This window comes from Rattus norvegicus, chromosome 1 (assembly GCF_021556685.1).
Source record: "Rattus norvegicus strain SHRSP/BbbUtx chromosome 1, alternate assembly SHRSP_T2T, whole genome shotgun sequence".
Classification (NCBI taxonomy): domain Eukaryota; kingdom Metazoa; phylum Chordata; class Mammalia; order Rodentia; family Muridae; genus Rattus; species Rattus norvegicus.
The window spans coordinates 187738138-187759265 of NC_141534.1; the positions used below are offsets into that span (position 1 = coordinate 187738138).

Below are 21128 nucleotides of genomic sequence, written 5' to 3' on the forward strand. Positions count from 1 at the left end.
GTAGATAATGAAAAACTGTTTAACAATGGACATGCAAAAATTTAATTCCACTGCTGTATTTTAGAATTCCTGGTGCTCAGTGCCTTTCTGAGCAACTGGAATTATATTTTAATAGCCTTTAAATTTGATACACTTTTCAATTTTCTTCTTCACAGTTTCTATAGGATCTAGGGATGTGCCCTCGTTTTTGTTTCTCATGTTGGTGATTTGTACTTTTTTCTTACCCTTTTATGACTTTAAAACTTTTATACCATGGCTTTCACAATATAAGACTTTTCTCTGATGTTTTCAAATGTTACCTTAATACAGATTATTGATTTTAGTTCCAGGTAGACATGGGTATATAGTCACTGTCTTGTTTCTTCAGGTATAATGAGCATCCAGCAATTCTTGCATTCATCTCCATGGTTAAGTCTGTAATGATTAGATGGCTCTGTTAACTAGGTGCAGTTCTATAGATAGGGAAGACCCACCAGCAGCTCACGGTTTGGTATGTCTGGCAGGTGCCAGACATTCATCAATTTCTATAGGTAAGATGAATGTAAGACCACGTTGGTAGGCAAAGTCAGCTATGATAAAGCATGCTCAGAACTGGAAATGGACCACTATTCAGAAGACTATCTAGAGATTCCAGTAGACCTGATATATATATATATATATATATAGATAGATAGATAGATAGATAGATAGATAGATAGATAGATAGATATAGATATAGATATAGATATACACACACAGACACACACACAGTCAAGCCTATTAGCTGAGGGGGATACAGTTAGATGGCCTGAGTGGCTTGTCTCCATGATAAGGTAAAACTACTAGCAGAGACAAGGGACTAGTCACTGATAGCCACCACTCCCTTGCTTTGTTCCAGCTATCACTAAGTGGCCTAATTGTGGTGATTCTCTGTTGTACATGAGCTAAGTCAGTACCTGCAAACACTAAAGAAGTTGGTAATCACTCTCAGCATCTCTCCTATTAAGAAGGCAGAGCCCCAGGCCTCTTCTCAGTGCAACCATGTGCTAGTTGGTAAGGGATGAATGACATAGACAGAATGAACCATTTTTCAACCTTTTTAATGTAGTTTTCTGCTGTTCTTCAGGTGTATTAGAATGGTGTAAATGTCCTCTGTGTTCTGGAACTCTTACAAAGATAGGTTCTTTTACTATTTCTGTTGATCATTTTTTCTTTCCCTTTGGGGGAAAGATTTGAGGGGAAAATGTCACTGTCAACTTTTTCTTGCTTTATAACCTATGCAGTTTAATTTGACCTAATTTCAAGTTTGCTCATTTTTTTCCTATTCAGATCATCCATTGAACCTTCCTTGATTGAACTTTTTAATGTATATTTGCTTATTAACACTTTAATTTGTTGAAATATTATTGTATTAAATATTGTTTTTTAACAAAATTTCAAACATGTAAATTTTACCAATAAATAATCAAGAGCCAGATGCTGGGGTGAAAGCCTGCTAGCTCAGAGAGGCAGAGGAGGTACCCAGCTGACATTCCTCCTTAGCCAATGTCCCCAAAGGAAGGTTCTCCTTTTCCATGAAGGCTTAAGAACCCCTCAAACTAAACGTCCCTCCTTTCTACTTCTGTATGTGTCTCCTCTCCTCTCCTCTCCTCTCCTCTCCTCTCCTCTCCTCTCCTCTCCTCTCCTCCCCTCCCCTCCCCTCCCCTCCCCTCCCCTCCCCTCCCCTCCCCTCCCCTCCCCACTCTCCTCTCTCCCCTGCTGACTTACTCTTACTCCCTTACTCCCTATGGTTTTTTTACTATGTTCACCCCCTGTCAACTGGTTGCTTGCTCTACCTCTTGACCTGTGGTTGACTTTATTAAATACTGATTACAATAAACAGAAAGCTCTTTGAGGTGAGCCACACCGCAACTATAACAGGTTTTTCCAGTAAACAACACACTCTCAGTGTTCACAGTGTGATCAAATATCCTGCAACAATTTACTTTTGCTCTCTAAATCTATTTGAAATAGTTAATGAGAAGCCTTTTCTCAAATTTAGTAGTCATGTCCTTGTATTCACAGGCCTACTGTAACAAAATAGCACAATCTAGGTGGCTATAACAAAATCAATTTTTCACATTGTTGGACGCTGGAAATTTCTTTTTGAGTTGATGTCTTTCCTACAATCAAGTTCATATATGTGGTGTTCAGCCTTTAGCTCCTCAGATAGGCTTCCCAAGTATGAATGGAACCTGGATAAAAATAGAATCTCAAAACTTTAATTATTTTGGGGACTTTTATACATGTATACATGAAATACTGTATTTACTTCTCATTTTCCCTTTCCAACTCCTGAATCCCACTGAGATAATCCATGTTAATGTTGTCCATATGTTCATGGACGTAAAGCCATCCACCAAAGCATGAGAAGCACCTAGTGGACACATTCTCAAAAAAGAAACATTCTCCACCCCATACACCAGCATCTATCTACTGTCAATAGCTTCTTAGTACCTTCCAGGTCCTGAGAGAACCCCCAGCCCAAGTCCGCAAAAATGTTGGCTGGCTTGATATTGTGCAGGTGGCCACAGCTGCCATGAATTCATGAGTGGACTCACTGTGTCATGTACAAGATCTTGATAGTATTTCATAGCTCTCCTCCCCAATCTCTGGTTCTTATAGTCTTTCTGTTTCTTCTTTTTCAGTGTTCCCTGAGCCTTGCCAGGAAACTATTACCATTGCTCTTAACTACATGGTAAAACTGTTTGCTAAAGACACCACACGCCTTGGATGCAAAACACATAAAAATATCAAATCCACGGGGAAATTCCTCCATACTGGCTAGTTTTCACATTGCTAAGAGGTGCTACTCAGCATGCTGGGGGAGAAAAGACACTCTATGTTCTTACAGATCACGAAACCCTGTATGCTGCAACATCAACCAACACAGGCAAAATAGGCTCTCTGGTGCACTAGTGGCATGATGTTAGGGGTTGCTAACCTCTTTCTGATTGGATATGAGGCCTGTTCCATGGGATAGAATTTTATGCCTAGAACTAACACTGGAGAAGCTGGGGCGGTAGTAGGCCTTAGCATAGACCCTGTTGTTATTATCTTGCTGAATAGTCCTTCTAATATTTGTGTTTATATACATAGATCGGGGCATCTCAGCCTTAGACGGTCTTTTAACAGTGGGAGCAGTCAGTGGAGAGATGCATAATGGATCAAAGTACTGAGATAAAAACTGAGCACCCAGCCTTAATGGGACATCTTCAGTGCTCTTCCTCTCATCGGGTACAATATCAATATTATATTGAGAGGCTTGGAGAGGCCCCCATCTCAGTCACCTTTTCTTTTTTTTTTTCTTTTTTTTTTTTTTCTGGCGCTGGGGACCGAACCCAGGGCCTTGCGCTTCCTAGGTAAGCGCTCTACCACTGAGCCAAATCCCCAACCCCCTCAGTCACCTTTTCTTAAAAGTAGAGCTGGCATGGAGTCAGATGAGAGAAGGGCATGGGAGACCATGAGGGTGAGAGAATACAAATGAACTGACTCGATAGTCTTTCCAAAATTTACTAGATTATGTTGAACAAATATTTCTCCATTTTATTATGCTCAGCTTTTAGTGGTTGTGTTTCTATTTTTTAGATAGGATCTTACTATGTAGACCTCATTGGCCTAGAACAGATGATGTAGACTAGCCTGGCCTTCCTGGGAGTGCTGGGACTAAAAGTGTGTGCCACCACACCTAGTAGTGGTTATGTTCTTGGATTTTTAGCAGTTAAATAGCTGTTTTACTGTCAGAAATAGCTACTGACCTTCTCACACAACCATGCCAAAAAGTTCACCGTAGAGTGAGTTTTCAAGTTAATATTCCTTAAAAATTAAGGAATTAAAATAGTAAGTTTAATTTTAATAAAGTTTAAATTAATTTTAATTAAAATTTATTTCCCTTAATTTTAATAAAATTAAAATGAAAGAACACCAGTCTGAATGGAGTCTTGATTTTATACTCTGAAATGAAGTCTGAGTTTATATCAGTAGCTAGCATATAGAATATGATGTATAGTAAATGTGAAGTAAATACTATAGAGGCATTTAAACATGTTTACTCATCAACATTTGGTGTGGAATGTGATAACACTATGAGCATATGAAAACATACTGATTGATACTCCATTGATTTGCTTTTTTATTTGTTGCAGTGATGATTTAATTAAACTTAATATAATGAAGAACAGAGTATTTTTAAAAATTAAATCTTGTTAGTGTTATGCCATTTTTACCTAGAAAAATGGAAGAAACCATGTCTTAGATACATTTTTCTACTTTCCAAATTCTTCATAATATATTAACAATCTATTTTTTCCATAGTTTCTCTTTTAGTTTTTATTAATTATTCCATTTGTTTACATCTCAAAAGATATCTCCCTTCCCAGTTAACCCTAAACAACCCCCTATCCCATCCCTCCCCTCCCCCTCCCTTTTGCCTTTATAAAGGTGCTCCCCCACTACCACCCACTCCCGCCCCACTACTCCAGCATCCCCTACTCTGGGACGTTAGGACCACAGGCCTCCCCTCCCATTGATGTCAGACAAGATCATCCTCTGCTACATATGTATTTGGAGCCATGGATCCCTCCCTGTACAGTCCTTGGTTGGTGGTCTAGTCCCTGGGAGCAGTGGATGGTCCGGCCAGCAGATGTTACTCTTTCTATGGAGTTGCAGTTTTCCTCAGCTCCTCCAGTACTTCTGCCAGCTCCCTCACCGGGGTCCCTGAGCTCAGTCTGACGGTTGGCTCCAAACATCCACATATGCACTTGATCATAGCCAAAAGGCCGAGAAATGATAGCATCCACATCTGCATTGGTCAGTTGCTGACCTAAAGTCCCAAGGAACAGCCACACCAGGTTCCTGTCAGCAAGTGCCTCTTGGCAACAGCAACTATGTCAGAGTTTGGTATCTGCAGACAGGATGGATTCCCAGGTGGGGTGGTCCCCAGATGTCCCTTCCTTCAGTCTCTGCTCCATTTTTGTCCTATTCCTTTGGACAGGAACCTTTCTGGGTTAAAAACATTGAGATGGGTGGATGGTCCCATTCCTCAACTGGAGACCCTGCCTATCTACTGGAGATGGTCTCTACAGGTTCTATCTCCCTTTATCTGCACATTTCAGCTACAGTCCTCCCCATTGGATCCTGGGAGCATCTCATTTCCCTAAAGTCTGGGACCCACAGGTGGCTAATTCAGTTCCTCATCCCCCACAGCTACATATTTTTATTCAAATCCCAACCCTCTGTACCTTTCTTCAATCCCCTCCAGTAACTGACACTGCCCTCCTTTTTTTTCCCTCCTCCTCCTCTCTCCCTCCCAGGTACCTCTCACCCTCTATCCATCTCCCAAGATTGTCCCATTACCCACTCTGTGCAGGACTGAAGCATCCACACCCTGGTCTTCCTCCTAAGCTCCATATGGTCTGTGGGTTGTATCTTGGGCATTTTGAACTTTTACGCTAATATCCACGTTATCTGTGAGTGTATACCGTGTGTGTGTGTTATTTTGTGACTGGGTTAACTCACTCAGGATGATATTTTCTAGTTCCATTCATTTGCCTGTAAATTTCATGAAGTAATTTTAATATCTGAGTAGTGCTCCATTGTGTAAATGTACCACATTTTCTGTATCCATTCATCTGTTTTGGGACACCAGGGTTGTTTCCAGCTTCTGGCTATCACAAATAAGGCCGCTATGAACATAGTGGAACATGTCTGTGCCCCTGTAGCATGGTAGAGCAATTTCTGTGTATATCTCTGGGTCTTCAGGTAGATCTATTTCCAAATGTCAGAGGAACCTCCAGATTGATTTCCAGAGTGATTATACCACTTGCAATCCTATCAACAATGGAGGAGTGTTCTTTCTCCACATCCTTGCCAGCATCTACTGTCACTTGTGTTTTTGATCTTAGCTATTCTGATTGATGTGAGGTGGAATCTCAGGGTCATTTTGATTTAATTTCCCTGATGACTAAGGATTTTGAACATTTCTTTAAGTGCTTCTCAGCCATTCTCAATTGAGAATTCTCTGTTTAGCTCTGTACCCCATTTTTAGTAGGGTTATTTAGTTCTCTGCACTCTAACTTCTTCAGTTCTTTGTATATTCTGGATATTAGTCCTCTATTGGATGTACTGTTGGTAAAGACCTTTTCCCCATCTGTGGGTTGCCATTTTGTCTTATTGACAATGTCTTTTTGTCTTTTTTTTTTCTTTTTTTATTAACTTGAGTATTTCTTATTTACATTTCGAGTGTTATTCCCTTTCCCGGTTTCCGGGCAAACATCCCCCTAATCCCTCCCCCTCCCCTTCGTTATGGGTGTTCCCCTCCCCACCCTCCCCCCATTGCTGCCCTCCCCCCAACAATCACATTCACTGGGGGTTCAGTCTTAGCAGGACCAAGGGCTTCCCCTTATACTGGTGATCTTACTAGGATATTCATTGCTACCTATGAGATCAGAGTCCAGGGTCAGTCCATGTATAGTCTTTAGGTAGTGGCTTAGTCCCTGGAAGCTCTGGTTGCTTGGCATTGTTGTTCATAAGGGGTCACGAGCCCTTTCAAGCTCTTCCAGTTCTTTCTCTGATTCCTTCAATGGGGGTCCTATTCTCAGTTCAGTGGTTTGCTGCTGGCATTCGCCTCTGTATTTGCTGTATTCTGGCTGTGTCTCTCAGGAGAGATCTACATCCGACTCCTGTCAGCCTGCACTTCTTTGCTTCATCCATCTTGTCTAATTGGGTGGCTGTATATGTATGGGCCACATGTGGGGCAGGCTCTGAATGGGTGTTCCTCCTGTCTCTGTTTTAATCTTTGCCTCTCTATTCCCTGCCAAGGATATTCTTGTTCCCCCTTTTAAAGAAGGAGTGAAGCATTCACATTTTGATCATCCGTCTCGAGTTTCATGTGTTCTATGCATCTAGGGTAATTCAAGCATTTGGGCTAATAGCCACTTATTAATGAGTACATGTGTGTTTTTCTGTGATTGGGTTACCTCACTCAGGATGATATTTTCCAGTTCCAACCATTTGTTTATGAATTTCATAAAGTCATTGTTTTTGATAGCTGAGTAGTATTCCATTGTGTAGATGTACCACATTTTCTGTATCCATTCCTCTGTTGAAGGGCATCTGGGTTCTTTCCAGTTTCTGGCTATTATAAATAAGGCTGCTATGAACTTAGTGGAGCATGTGTCTTTTTTATATGTTGGGGCATCTTTTGGGTATATGCCCAAGAGATGTATAGCTGGGTCCTCAGGTAGTTCAATGTCCAATTTTCTGAGGATCCTCCAGACTGATTTCCAGAATGGTTGTACCAGTCTGCAATCCCACTAACAATGGAGGAGTGTTCCTCTTTCTCCACATCCTCGCCAGCATTTGTTGTCACCTGAGTTTTTGATCTTAGCCATTCTCACTGGTGTGAGGTGAAATCTCAGGGTTGTTTTGATTTGCATTTCCCTTATGACTAAAGATGTTGAACATTTCTTTAGGTGTTTCTCAGCCATTCGGCATTCCTCAGCTATGAATTCTTTGTTTAGTTCTGGACCCCATTTTTAATAGGGTTATTTGTCTCCCTGCGGTCTAACTTCTTGAGTTCTTTGTATATTTTGGATATAAGGCCTCTATCTGTTGTAGGATTGGTAAAGATCTTTTCCCAATCTGTTGGTTGCCATTTTGTCCTAACCACAGTGTCCTTTGCCTTACAGAAGCTTTGCAGTTTTATGAGATCCCATTTGTCGATTCTTGATCTTAGAGAATAAGCTATTGGTGTTTTGTTCAGGAAATTTTTTCCAGTGCCCATATGTTCGAGATACTGCCCTAGTTTTTCTTCTATTAGGTTGAGTGTATCTGGTTTGATGTGGAGGTACTTGATCCACTTGGACTTAAGCTTTGTACAGGGTGATAAGCATGGATCGATTTGCATTCTTCTACATGTTGACCTCCAGTTGAACCAGCACCATTTGCTGAAAATACTATCTTTTTTCCATTGAATGGTTTTGGCTCCTTTGTCAAAAATTAGGTGCCCATAGGTGTGTGGGTTCATTTCTGGGTCTTCAATACTGTTCCATTGGTCTATCTGTCTGTCTCTGTACCAATACCATGCAGTTTTTATCACTATTGCTCTGTAATATTGCTTGAGTTCAGGGATAGTGATTCTCCTGAAGTCCTTTTATTGTTGAGAATAGTTTTAGCTATCCTGGATTTTTTGTTATTCCAGATGAATTTGCAAATTGTTCTGTCTAACTCTTTGAAGAATTGGATTGGTATCTTGATGGAGATTGCATTGAATCTGTAGATCGCTTTTGGTAAAATGGCCATTTTTACTACATTAATCCTGCCAATCCATGAGCATGGGAGATCTTTCCATCTTCTGAGTTCTTCTTCAATTTCTTTCTTCGGAGTCTTGAAGTTCTTATTGTACAGATATTTTACTTGCTTGATTAAAGTCACACCGACGTACTTTATACTGTTTGGGTCTATTATGAAGGGTGTCGTTTCCCTAATTTCTTTCTCGGCTTGTTTCTCTTTTGTGTAGAGGAAGGCTACTGATTTATTTGAGTTAATTTTATACCCAGCCACTTTGCTGAAGTTGTTTATCAGCTTTAGTAGTTCTCTGGTGGAACTTTTGGGATCACTTAAATATACTATCATATCATCTGCAAAGAGTGATATTTTGACTTCTTCTTTACCAATCTGTATCCCCTTGATTTCCTTTTGTTGTCTGATTGCTCTGGCTAGAACTTCAAGAACTATATTGAATAAGTAGGGAGAGAGTGGGCAGCCTTGTCTAGTCCCTGATTTTAGTGGGATTGCTTCAAGTTTCTCTCCATTTAGTTTAATGTTAGCAACTGGTTTGCTGTATATGGCTTTTACTATGTTTAGGTATGGGCCTTGAATTCCTATTCTTTCCAGGACTTTTATCATGAAGGGGTGTTGAATTTTGTCAAATGCTTTCTCAGCATCTAATGAAATGATCATGTGGTTTTGTTCTTTCAGTTTGTTTACATAATGGATCACGTTGATGGTTTTCCGTATATTAAACCATCCCTGTTTGTATTCATGTGCTCTTGGATTCGGTTTGCCAGAATTTTATTGAGTATTTTTGCGTCGATATTCATAAGGGAAATTGGTCTGAAGTTCTCTTTCTTTGTTGGGTCTTTGTGTGGTTTAGGTATAAGAGTAATTGTGGCTTCATAGAAGGAATTCAATAGTGCTCCATCTGTTTCAATTTTGTGGAATAATTTGGATAGTATTGCTATGAGGTCTATGAAGGTCGGATAGAATTCTGAACTAAACCCGTCTGGACCTGGGCTCTTTTTGGTTGGGAAACCTTTAATGACTGCTTCTATTTCCTTAGGAGTTATGGGTTTGTTTAACTGGTTTATCTGTTCCTGATTTAACTTCGGTACCTGGTATCTGTCTAGGAAATTGTCCATTTCCTGCAGATTTTCAAGTTTTGTTGAATATAGGCTTTTATAGTAAGATCTGATGATTTTTTGAATTTCCTCTGAATCTGTAGTTTATGTCAACCTTTTCATTTCTGATTTTCTTAATTTGGAAACACTCTCTGTGTCCTCTGGCTAGTCTGGCTAAGGGTTTATCTATCTTTTTGATTTTCTCAAAGAACCAACTTTTGGTTCTGTTGATTCCTTCTACGGTCCTTTTTGTTTCTACTTGGTTGATTTCAGCTCTGAGTTTGATTATTTCCTGCCTTCTACTCCTCCTGGGTGTATTTGCTTCTTTTTGTTCTAGAGCCTTTAGGTGTGCTGTCAAGCTGCTGACATATGCTCTCTCCTGTTTCTTTCTGTAGGCACTCAGAGCTGAGTTTTCCTCTTAGCACAGCTTTCATTGTGTCCCATAAGTTTGGGTATGTTGTACCTTCATTTCATTAAATTCTAAGAAGTCTTTAATTTCTTTCTTTATTTCTTCCTTGACCAGGTTATCGTTGAGTAGAGCATTGTTCACCTTCCACGTATATGTGGGTGTTCTTCCCTTATTGTTATTGAAGACCAGCTTTAGGCCGTGGTAGTCTGATAGCACGCATGTGATTATTTCTATCTTTCTGTACCTGTTGAGGCCCGTTTTTTGACCAATTATATGGTCAATTTTGGAGAAAGTACCATGAGGAGCTGAGAAGAATGTATATCCTTTTGCTTTAGGATAGAAAGTTCTAAAAATATCTGTTAAGTCTATTTGGCTCATGACTTCTCTTAGTCTGTCTACCTCTCTGTTTAATTTCTGTTTCCATGTTCTGTCCATTGATGAGAGTGGGGTGTTGAAATCTCCTACTATTATTGTGTGAGGTGCAATGTGTGTTTTGAGCTTTAGTAAGGTTTCTTTTACGTATGTAGGTGCCCTTGTATTTGGGGCATAGATATTTAGGATTGATAGTTCATCTTGGTGTATTTTTCCTTTGATGAATATGAAGTGTCCTTCTTTATCTTTTTTGATGACTTTTAGTTGAAAATTGATTTTATTTGATATTAGAATGGCTACTCCAGCTTGCTTCTTCAGACCATTTGCTTGGAAAGTTGTTTTCCAGCCTTTCACTCTGAGGTAGTATCTGTCTTTGTCTCTGAGGTGTGTTTCCTGTAGGCAGCAGAATGCAGGGTCCTCGTTGCATATCCAGTTTGTTAATCTATGCCTTTTTATTGGGGAGTTGAGACCATTGATGTTCAGAGATATTAAGGAATAGTGAATATTGCTTCCTGTTATATTCATATTTGGATGTGAGGTTATGTTTGTGTGCTTTTCTTCTCTTTGTTTTGTTGCCAAGACGATTAGTTTCTTGCTTTTTCTAGGGTGTAGCTTGCCTCCTTATGTTGGGCTTTACCATTTATTTTCCTTTGTAGTGCTGGATTTGTAGAAAGATATTGTGTAAATTTGGTTTTGTCATGGAATATCTTGGTTTCTCCATCTATGTTAATTGAAAGTTTTGCAGGATACAGTAACCTGGGCTGGCATTTGTGTTCTCTTAGGGTCTGTATGACATCTGTCCAGGGTCTTCTGGCTTTCATAGTCCCTGGCGAAAAGTCTGGTGTGATTCTGATAGGTCTGCCTTTATATGTTACTTGACCTTTTTCCCTTACTGCTTTTAATATTCTTTATTTTGTGCATTTGGTGTTTTGACTATTATGTGACGGGAGGTGTTTCTTTTCTGGTCCAATCTATTTGGAGTAATGTAGGCTTCTTGTATGCCTATGGGTATCTCTTTTTTTAGGTTAGGGAAGTTTTCTTCTATGATTTTGTTGAAGATATTTACTGGTCCTTTGAGCTGGGAGTCTTCACTCTCTTCTATACCTAATATCCTTAGGTTTGATCTTCTCATTGAGTCCTGGATTTCCTGTATGTTTTGGACCAGTAACTTTTTCTGCTTTGCATTATCTTTGACTGTTGAGTTGATGATTTCTATGGAATCTTCTGCTCCTGAGATTCTCTCTTCTATCTCTTGTATTCTGTTGGTGATGCTTGTATGTCTTTTTGTCTTAAAGAAGCTTTTCAATTTTATGAGGTCCCATTTGTCTATTGTTGATCTTAGAGCATGAGCCATTGGTGTTCTGTTCATGAAATTTTCTCCTGTGCCAATGTTCCAGGCTTTCCCCCACCTTTTCTTCTATTAGATTCAGCATATCTGGTTAATTTGGAGGTCCTTGGCCCATATGGACTTCAGCTTTGTGCAAGGAGATAAGAATGGGTCAATTTGCATTCTTCTACATGCTGACCTCCAGTTGAACCAGCACCATTTCTTGAAAATGCTGGATGGCTTGTTAATGGTTTTTTCCACTGGATGGTTTTAGCTTCATTGATCAAGTAACCATAAATGTGTGTGTATTTCTGGGTCTTCAATTCTATTCCATTGATCTAGCTGCCTGTCTCTGTACCAGTATCATGCGGTTTTTATCACTATTGCTCTGTAATACTGTTTGAGGTTAAGGTTGAGGATTACCCCAGAAGTTCCTTTATTGTTGAGATTAATTTGTGCTATCCTGGGGGTTCATTTGTTATTCCAAGTGAATTTGAAAATTGCTCTTCCTAACTCTATAAAGAATTGAGTTGGAATTTTGATGGGGATTGCATTGAATCTGTAGATTACTTTCAGCAAGATGGCAATTTTTATTGTATTGATCCCGCCAATCCATGAGCATGAGAGATCTTTCCATCTTCTGAGATCTCCTTTGATTTCTTTCTTCAGGGACTTGAACTTCTTGTCATACAGCTCTTTCATTTGCTTGGTTAGAGTCACACGAAGGTATTTTATATTATTTGTGACTACTGTGAAGGGTGTCACTTACCTAATTTCTTTCTCAGCCCGTCCTTTGAGTAGACAAAGGCTACTGATTTATTAGAGTTAATTTAATATCCAGCCACTTTGCTGGAGTGTTATCAACTGTAGGAGTTCTCTTGTAGAATTTTTGGGGTCGCTTATGTATACTATCATATCATCTGCAAATAATGATATCTTGATTTCCTTCTTCCCGATTTGTAGCTCTTGGACCTCCTTTTGTTGTCTGATTGCTCTGGCTAGGAGTTCCAGTACTATATTAAATAACTAGGGAGAGAGTGGACCTGATCTCTCCAATACTTTTGACATGAAGGGGTGTTATATTTTGTTAAAGTTTTTTCAGCATCTAATAAGATGATCATGTGAGTTTTTTCTTTGAGTTTGTTTATATATTGAACCATCCCTGTATCCCTGAAAAGAAACCTACTTGATCATAGTGAATAATCTTTTTTATAAGTTCTTAGATTTGGTTTGTGAGGATTTTATTGAGTATTTTTGCATTGATATTCATAAGGGAAATTGGTCTGAAGTTCTGTTTCTTTGTTGGGTCTTTGTGTGGTTTAGGTATCAGTGTGACTGTACCTTCATATAAAGAATTGGGTAGTGTTCCTTCTGTTTCTATTTTTGGAATAGTTTGAGAAGTATTGGTATTAAGTCTTCTTTGAAGGTCTGATAGAATTCTGTACTAAAACCATCTGGTCCTGGGCTGTTTTTGCTTGAGAGGTTTCTAATTACAGCTTCTATTTTCTTAGGGCTTATGGAACTGTTTAGATTGTTTCTTTGATCCTGATTCAACTTTGGTACCTTGTATCTGTCTATAAAATCATCATTTCATCAAGGTTTTCCAGTTTTGTTGAGTATAGACTTTTGTAGTAGAATCTGATGAATTTTTGAATTTCCTCAGTTTCTGTTGTTATGTCTCCCTTTTCATTTCTGATTTTGTTAATTGGATACTATGTCTGTGCATTCTAGTTAGTTTACCTATCTTGTTGATTTTCTCAAAGAACCAGCCCCTGGTTTTGTTGGTTCTTTGTATTGTTCTTCTTGTTTCTACTTGGTTGATTTCAGCCCAGAGTTTGATTATTTCCTGCTGTCTACTCCTCTTGGGTGTATTTACTTCTTTTTGTTCTAGAGCTTTCAGATGTGCTTTTAAGCTTCTAGTTTATGATCTCTCTAATTTCTTCATGGAGGCACTTAGAACTATGAGTTTCCCTCTTAGCACTGCTTTCATTGTGTCCCATTAGTTTGGGTATGTTGTGGCTTCATTTTCATTAAATTCTAATTTCTTTATTTCTTCCCTGACCAAGTTATCATTGAGTAGATAGTTGTTCAGCTTCCATGAATAATTGGGCTTTCTGTTGTTTTTATTGTTATTTTAGTCCATGGTGTTCTGATAGAATACATGGAATTATTTCAATCTTCTTGTTTCTGTTGAGGTTTGTTTCATGTCTGATTATATGGTTGATTTCTTAGAAGGTACCATGAGGTGCTGAGAAGTTATATTTTGTTTTAGGGTGAAATGTTCTGTAGATATCTGTAAAATCCATTTGGTTCATAACTTCTGTTTGTTTCACTGTGTCTGTGTTTAGTTTGTTTCCATGATCTGTCCATTGATGAGAGTTGGATATTGAAGTCCTTACTATTATTGTGTGAAGTGCAATGTGTGCTTCGAGCTTCAGTAACATTTCTTTTACAAATGTGGGTGCCCTTGCATTTGGGGCAAAGATATTAAGAATTTAGGATTCGTCTTGGTGGATTTTTCCTTTGATGAGTATGTAGGTGGTGTCCTTCCCCATCTTTTTTGATAACTTTTGGTTGAAAGTCTATTTTGCTGGATATTAGAATGGCTACTCCAGCTTGTTTCTTGGAACCATTTGCTTGGAATTTTTTCCAGCCTTTTACTCTGACGTAGTGTCTGTCTTTGTCACTGAGGTGTGTTTCCTATATGCAGCAAAATACTGGGTCCTGTTTATGTATCCTTTCAGTTAGCCTATGTCTTTTTATTGAGGAATTGAATCCATTGATGTTGAGCGATATTAAGGACTAGTGATTGTTGTTTCCTGTTATTTTTGTTGTTAGAGGTAGAATTATGTTTGTATAGTTCTCTTCTTTTGGTTTTTTTCTGAGAAGATTAATTTCTTGGTTTTTCTTGGGTGTAGTTTCTCTCCTGGTATTGGAGTTTTCCTTCTATTATCCTCTTTAGGGCTGGATTAGTGGAAAGAAATTGTTTAAATTTGGTTTGGTCGTGGATTATCTTGGTTTCTCCATCTATGATAGTTGAACGTTTTTGTTGGGTATAGTAACCTGGGCTGGCATTTTTGTTCTCTTAGAGTCTGTAGGACAACTGTCCAAGATCTTCTAGCTTTTAGAGTCTCTGTTCAGAAGTCAGGTGTAATTCTGATAGGTGTGCCTTTATATGTTACTTGACCTTTTCCCTTTGCTTTCAATATTCTTTCTTTGTTTTGTGTATTTGGTGTTTTGATTATTATGTGACAGGAGGAATTTCTTTTCTGGTCCCATCTGTTTGGCGTTCTGTAGGCTTCTTATATGTTTATGGGAATCTCATTCTTTAGGTTAGGGAAGTTTTCGTCTGTAATTTTGTTGAAGATGTTTGCTGGCCCTTTGAATTGGGAATCTTCACTCTTTTCTATACCCATTCTTAGGTTTAGTCTTTTATTGTGTCCTGAATTTCTTGAATGTTTTGAGTTAGGAGCTTTTTGCTTTTTGTATTTTCTTTGACTATTGTGTCAGTGTGTGATATCTTCTATTTCTGAGATTCCTTCTTCTATCTCTTGTATTTTGTTGGTCATGCTTTCAGCTGTGACTCCTGTTCTCTTTCCTAGGTTTTCCATCTCCAGGGGTGTCTCCCTTCATGTTTTTTTTTAATGTTTCTATTTTCATTTTTAGATACTGGATTGTTTTGCTCAATTCCTTCACCTGTTTTCATTGTGTTATCCTGTATTTCCTTAAGAGATTTATGTGTTTCTTCTTTGAGGGCTTCTACTTATTTACCTGTGTTCTTCTGTATTTCTTTAAGGAAGTTACTTAAGTCCTTCTTAAAGTCCTGTATTATCATCAGGAGATGGGATTTTATATCTGAGTCTTGCTTCTCGGGTGTGTTGGGAGATCCAGGTCTTGTTGTAGTGGGAGAAATAGGTTCTGATGTTGCCAAGTAGTCTTGGTTTCTATTGCTTATGTTCTTGCACTTGCCTCTTGTAATCTGGTTATCTCTGCTGTTAACTGGCCTTACTGTCTCTGAATGGAGCCTGCCCCTCCTGTATGCCTGTGATTCTGTGATCCTGTGATCCTGTGATCCTGGATGTACAGAGGATGTATCCTGGGGGTCAAGCTGCATCTGGGTGTGGGCTGAGTGGGTGGGGATCCAGAGTGCCAGCTCTGCTCCTGGTGCAAGTGAAAACAGGAAGAAGCCCGGACCTTTGTCTGGGCAGGGTCCATGCATCCCTGGGTCTCAGGGGGTCCCAGTTATGCCAGGTATTGGGGTGGGGTTTGGGGGGTCTCACCTGTGATCTTGGATGTGTCAGAATACCTGGGGATCAAGCTGCATTTGGGTTAAGTGGGTGGGGATGTAGAGTACCAGCTCCACTTCTGGCACAGTACAAACTGAAAGGAGCATGTGTCTCTGGCTGGTCTGTGTTCCTGAGTCTCATGGGTGCCAGGGGCTCAGTTTTGCCAGGTATTGGGGTGGGGTTTGGGTGCCTCACCTGTGATCCTGGATATGTCAGAACACCTGAGGGTCAAACTGTGTCTGTGTGTGCGCTGAGTTGGTGAGGATCCAGAGCACTGGCTCCATTCCGGGCACAGGTGCAAACCAGAAGAGAAACCTGTGTCCCCGGCCAGGCCATTAACAATCTTTATTATGTATTAAGAAAATTAGCAGAAAAATGTTAGAAACAATACAATTTTCTTTATTTCAGACATATAATCTCACCAATTTTTGAGACTGATAAAAAGAATTCCATTTTGCTTATTGCTCACATTTTAGGTAACTTACCATTGTAAAAACAAGAAAAAAAGGAAGGAAGGAAAGAAGAAAGAAAGAAAGAAAGAAAGAAAGAAAGAAAGAAAGAAAGAAAGAAAGAAAGAAAGAAAGAAAGAAAGGAAGGAAGAAAGAACCCTTTCATCCTTTAGAGTTGAGCACACAGTTTGGTAAAAGGATGAATCAGTTGTTACTCAATCAATTAACAGTTCTCCTCTGGAAAAATTTTACATTAAAGGTAGGTAAATGCATCCATGGGACTGTCCACTAGAACCCATTTGTTACATTTCATTCTGTATATGCTTGTGCATACACTTGTGAAAAATTCAAACCTGTGGGTAGACCTTCTAAATGTATAAAAGCCAATGAATCCATACTGTAGAGTGAACAAAAAAGTAGGGAGAAGGGAGGAGGGAGTTGAGATAGTTGAAAGGAATTTCAGACCCTAGGCCCCTGCACTTAGGAATCTTAATATACAAAAGCCAGGACAACATTCCCACTCAGGGCGTTTGTTCTGGACGTCTGATGCTGAGGAAAGGGAAAGCAGCACAGGAGTGCCTGCGACTACTGTCTCTGGGTTTGTGTGGAGACTGCTTTTAAAGGAAATCAAAATAGGAAGGGCATCCTTTTTAAAGTAATGGAGAGGGAAGCTAAAGAAGGGGAGGAACATTCTTTTCTGGGAATACATGAAGCACTTCCTGGAACGCAGGTGCTCCCTCTTTTCCTTTCATTTATAATCTGATGTTTTTAGTCATGGTAACTAGGGGAAAGAGATTAGACACCTAGATTAGTTTTAACCTTGAATTATAGTTTAGAACAAGACGTTCCTCACATGATCACCATTCAGTACTGAATAACTCTACCAAAGGTGAAAGTAGCAGAGGGTGAGACAGAAGAGGAGAGCAGAGATGTCAAAAGCTTTCTTTTTTTTCCCGAGTTCATCGGATATTTGCAGGACCAAAAAGTCAATGTTTAACTGAAGGAGCCTTCAAATTATTGCAAAATAACCTAGGCAACTTAATTATAATATACATATAAGAGATGTTATCTACAGAAAATCTGGTAGAAAACTGATATACTGTCCAACTGGCTAGCCTTTAAAGTTAGTAATTTTAAAGTCAACCAAGAATAAATTAATCAAGGTAGCCTTATTTAGGTTTTCCCTAGTAAGAATTCTCTTCCCTTATTCTTACATTTTGAGAGATTTAGGATTTGCTTGTGCTCATTGAAGTGGCTACATAAAATCCAGCAATTGTAGTTGGTCTGGTCACAAAGACCCTCCAGTGTATAAACACCCTGGCCTTGAGGCATAATCTGGTATGTCATGACAAAACTGTTAAAAGAGAAACACACTCAGCTTTTAGAGTTTGTTTGGCTTTGTCCTTTTATGGTTGCCCTATGGCCTCATTTTCTAACGAGTTAATAGTCACCTAGGTTAATTTAGGAGCCCTTGTGACAAAAGCATTAAGAATTTAATGGTGGTTGTGTCCAGAGAATGATCTGTAAGAGCTGTAGTTTCAGTTTCAAGTGAGTGAGTTTATTAACCAGGCAGCAAGTAAAGGTAAAAGAGTAAATGGAAAGGAGAGGAGAAATAGCAAAACCTCATCAACCTGGGTAGAAATTGACTGGGGAAGTTCTACTGAGGCAGCCTGCTAGAGTATGGACTGAATCCCAGACAGAGCAGTCATGGTGTAGTACCTGGGACAAGGAAGGGAAGAAGGGGTTCTTCACTCCCACAGTCCACCCTTAACATGTACAAACAGCATATGACAGTTTACCAAGATAATTTATGCTGATGATACACTTGTTTTCTATGCTATGCTCTAAGATTATTTGGGAGAATTGAATGCATACTTTTCATGGCTGACAGGTTGTAAGTTCTAGCCCTGACCATACATCTGCCCTTTATTCTATGTGGTACCGAAGGTAACATATAAAACTCTCATTTATATTAAATGTGTACTCTTAAGTTAATCAATAACATGTCTTTTTTCCTCTTTTAGAAGAGGCAGGTCCTTAGTACAGTAATGGAAGTCTTGGCAGCATTGTTGTTTGTAATAATGTTGTTGATATTCCGTGCACTTACTGATATGAATATTGCTGGACCGTATCATTTCACTCCTCAACCCATTGCTACCATGCCTTCTTTCATCAAAGATGCCCAGGAATGGGAATTGATTTACATACCTTCTGAAATTGATGTGGTAACAGAAATCATTGAGGATGTAAAGAGGAATCTCAACATCACTATAAAAGGTTAGACATTGAACTTTTTGATAAAAGGCTGCTACTCTATTAAAAAACAAAAATATGCTAAACATTGAGGTTAAGATGGAGTTTCTGTCTTACTATTAAGATTTGCAATGGGATGGTGATAAGTAGGTCAGTGTGGAATTGGTAAAAAGAGACAAATCGGTGAGAGAAAAGAGAACCCGAAAGTAGATCTATTATACTAAGATGCCAGAACGACTTTGACAATGAGGCAACAGAATATAATAAAAGAAAAACCTATTCAAAAATAGTGTGGGAACCTTTGGCACTAAAACAACAAAAATCTTATCTTCTGCAAATTAACTGAAGCTGGGCCATACACCTGAATGTGAAATGATGAAGCCTTTTAAGAGAGAACATGTGAGAACATCTTTATAATTTAGAGCTAATTGATTCCTTAGACATGATACAAAATTATAATCAGGAAGAATATGAGTTATTTGGACTCCTGTTACCTAATACAGACGTGCCTGCTCTTGAAGTTAAAGTAATCATCCTTTGTTTCTTACAGTTGATTTAAAACTACCTTACTGAAATTTCAAACACAGAGGTCCTTTAACATTTTCTCTTTTGGTTTTAGTTCTGTGGAAATGGGTTTGGGGACTTGAATGTTTGCTTGCTTGCTTGCCTGCCTGCCTGCCTGCCTGCTTGCCTGCCTGCCTGCCTGCCTGCTTGCTTGCTTGCAATACTGCAGATTGAACCCAGGGGACCTTACACATCCTAGACAAGCCTTCTGCTAAGCTATGTCCTCAGCCCTGGAGCTTTCAATTCTATATACCTTAAAAACTACATCAGCAGTATTGTAACATACACATATATTCTTGAAAGTCAAGGAAAGTCTGGTTTATTCAAAGGGAAAATTATTATTCTTTTAAAAAACAGTAGCAAAGATATAAATTTCAGCAGCTGCCCAGAGGAGAAGAAGAGGAGCCAGCATGGAGGTGAGCTGTATGGTGGACAGCAGCTGCATGGTTGGAAGGAGCGCTTTAGAGAGAGAATAAGCAAGTCCAAGGTACAAACAGCAACAACAGTAAAGAACACAGTTAGTTCTGGCCAGCATTAGTTAGAGACAAACAAAATGAGAACGGGATGGAGGAAAGAAGAGGGAATATGGAGGTCAGGGGAGGAGAGAGATACCATTCTGACAGACAGCTAAGCCTCATGGCAACTCATAGAGTGTGCCTTGGAGTAAGAATTCAGAAAAAGGAAAGTACATTATCTCATTAAAGGGATAATTATTCTACCTGTCTTGTTTGTTTTGTTTTGTTTTTTGTTTTAGCATGGCTTAAGGTGATTCTGCCTTCCTAGGGGTGATCATGGCTTCCTGAGGGGTCAAACTCAATTGGATTAACTTTTTTTATATTTTGGGTAGCTTTAAATGTTAGTTCTCATGGAAATCTAGAAATACAGTTCCAAAGCTGGTACCTGTATGTGTACTGGAGTTCTAGTCCCCACCCTCAGGTAGAACTTCTAGGTGTGGAAGAGGTGCTCATTTAGGAGGAAATAAGAAACTAGATCTCACTTCTGGTATTCCTGGCCGTGCTTTGTGTGCTCCCTGCCCTGGGTGTGGCCTGTCCAGCTACTGTCTCTTGTTCTCATTACTCAGCTCTGAAGAGGTGCCTATAACTACTATTAGGGAATTGGGATAATGACTAATCTGGCTGAATCTGGCTGAATCTGGCATTGGGTGCAGCAATTGGGGTACCTCTCTAGTGAGCCTATCTAAAAGATACCAGAAGTATATCCATAATTTGTATGTCTTAATTGCCATATGTAGGAAAGAATGGAACCCTTTGACTGGCAACTGGAAAGAGGGTCGAGGGAGAAGTAAAGGAAACAGTTGTTAGTATTATAAGTCTTAGAATGGGAGGGAGCAGGAGAGACCAGAAGAGAGCTATTTTAAATGTCCAAACCAGAGTCCATTAGTCTCATGATAGGTTCACCGAGCATGTGTCCTCTGTGCTCCTTCTTGGTTTTCCTGTGGTCTCCAAGGTTGGACTCAGTAGTGATGAACCCAGCACCTGTGCTTGTTTGAGCATTCTGATAGCTGTTGGAGTGGCTAGAATCACAGTATGTTTTCTCTTAAAGAGGGAGAGACCTTTAACCATTATTCAACTTTTAGGTTAAAACAAGAGTGGATGTGTTTTCCCAGCTGCTAATAGGCACTACATTGTTGAATTAAACCACAGTCAGTGAATTGCCTAGTAAGAGCACCAGTGGAAGGGGAAGCCCTTGGTCCTACTAAGACTTAACCCCCCCAGTGAACTTGATTGTTGGGGGGAGGGCGGTAATGGGGGGGAAGGATGGGGATGGGAACACCCATAGAGAAGGGGGGAGGGAGGGGTTAGGGGGATGTTGGCCTGGAAACCGGGAAAGGGAATAACAATCGAAATGTAAATAAGAAATACTCAAGGTAATAAAGAAAAAAAGGAAAAATAAATAAATAAATAAATCAACTTTAAAAAAAAAACACAGGATGTCCACAGTGAGCACCATTTTTCTCATGGAGAAGAAAACCATCCGTGGTACATAGTTGTCTAAATAGCATCTCATAGAGACTTAACTCTAATATCTAGA

General features: G+C 39.4%; 1 protein-coding gene across 9 annotated transcripts in view; it reads left to right on the top strand.

Moving 5' to 3' along the window:
* Window positions 1-21128, top strand: part of Abca16 (ATP-binding cassette, subfamily A (ABC1), member 16) — a 185656-nt gene that overhangs the window by 2871 nt on the left and 161657 nt on the right. For 5 of the 9 annotated variants that reach the window (XM_087607578.1, XM_087607580.1, XM_087607590.1 and 2 more), the window contains exons 2-3: window positions 16287-16518; window positions 18284-18536. The exons of 2 other annotated variants lie outside the window; for them this stretch is intronic. In XM_087607578.1, the coding sequence (XP_087463704.1) occupies window positions 16459-16518; window positions 18284-18536 (313 nt within the window). In that variant the 5' untranslated portion in view covers window positions 16287-16458. The remainder of the gene's footprint in view (window positions 1-16286; window positions 16519-18283; window positions 18537-21128) is intronic. 2 more of the 9 variants (XM_087607596.1, XM_087607603.1) reach the window with 1 other exon arrangement.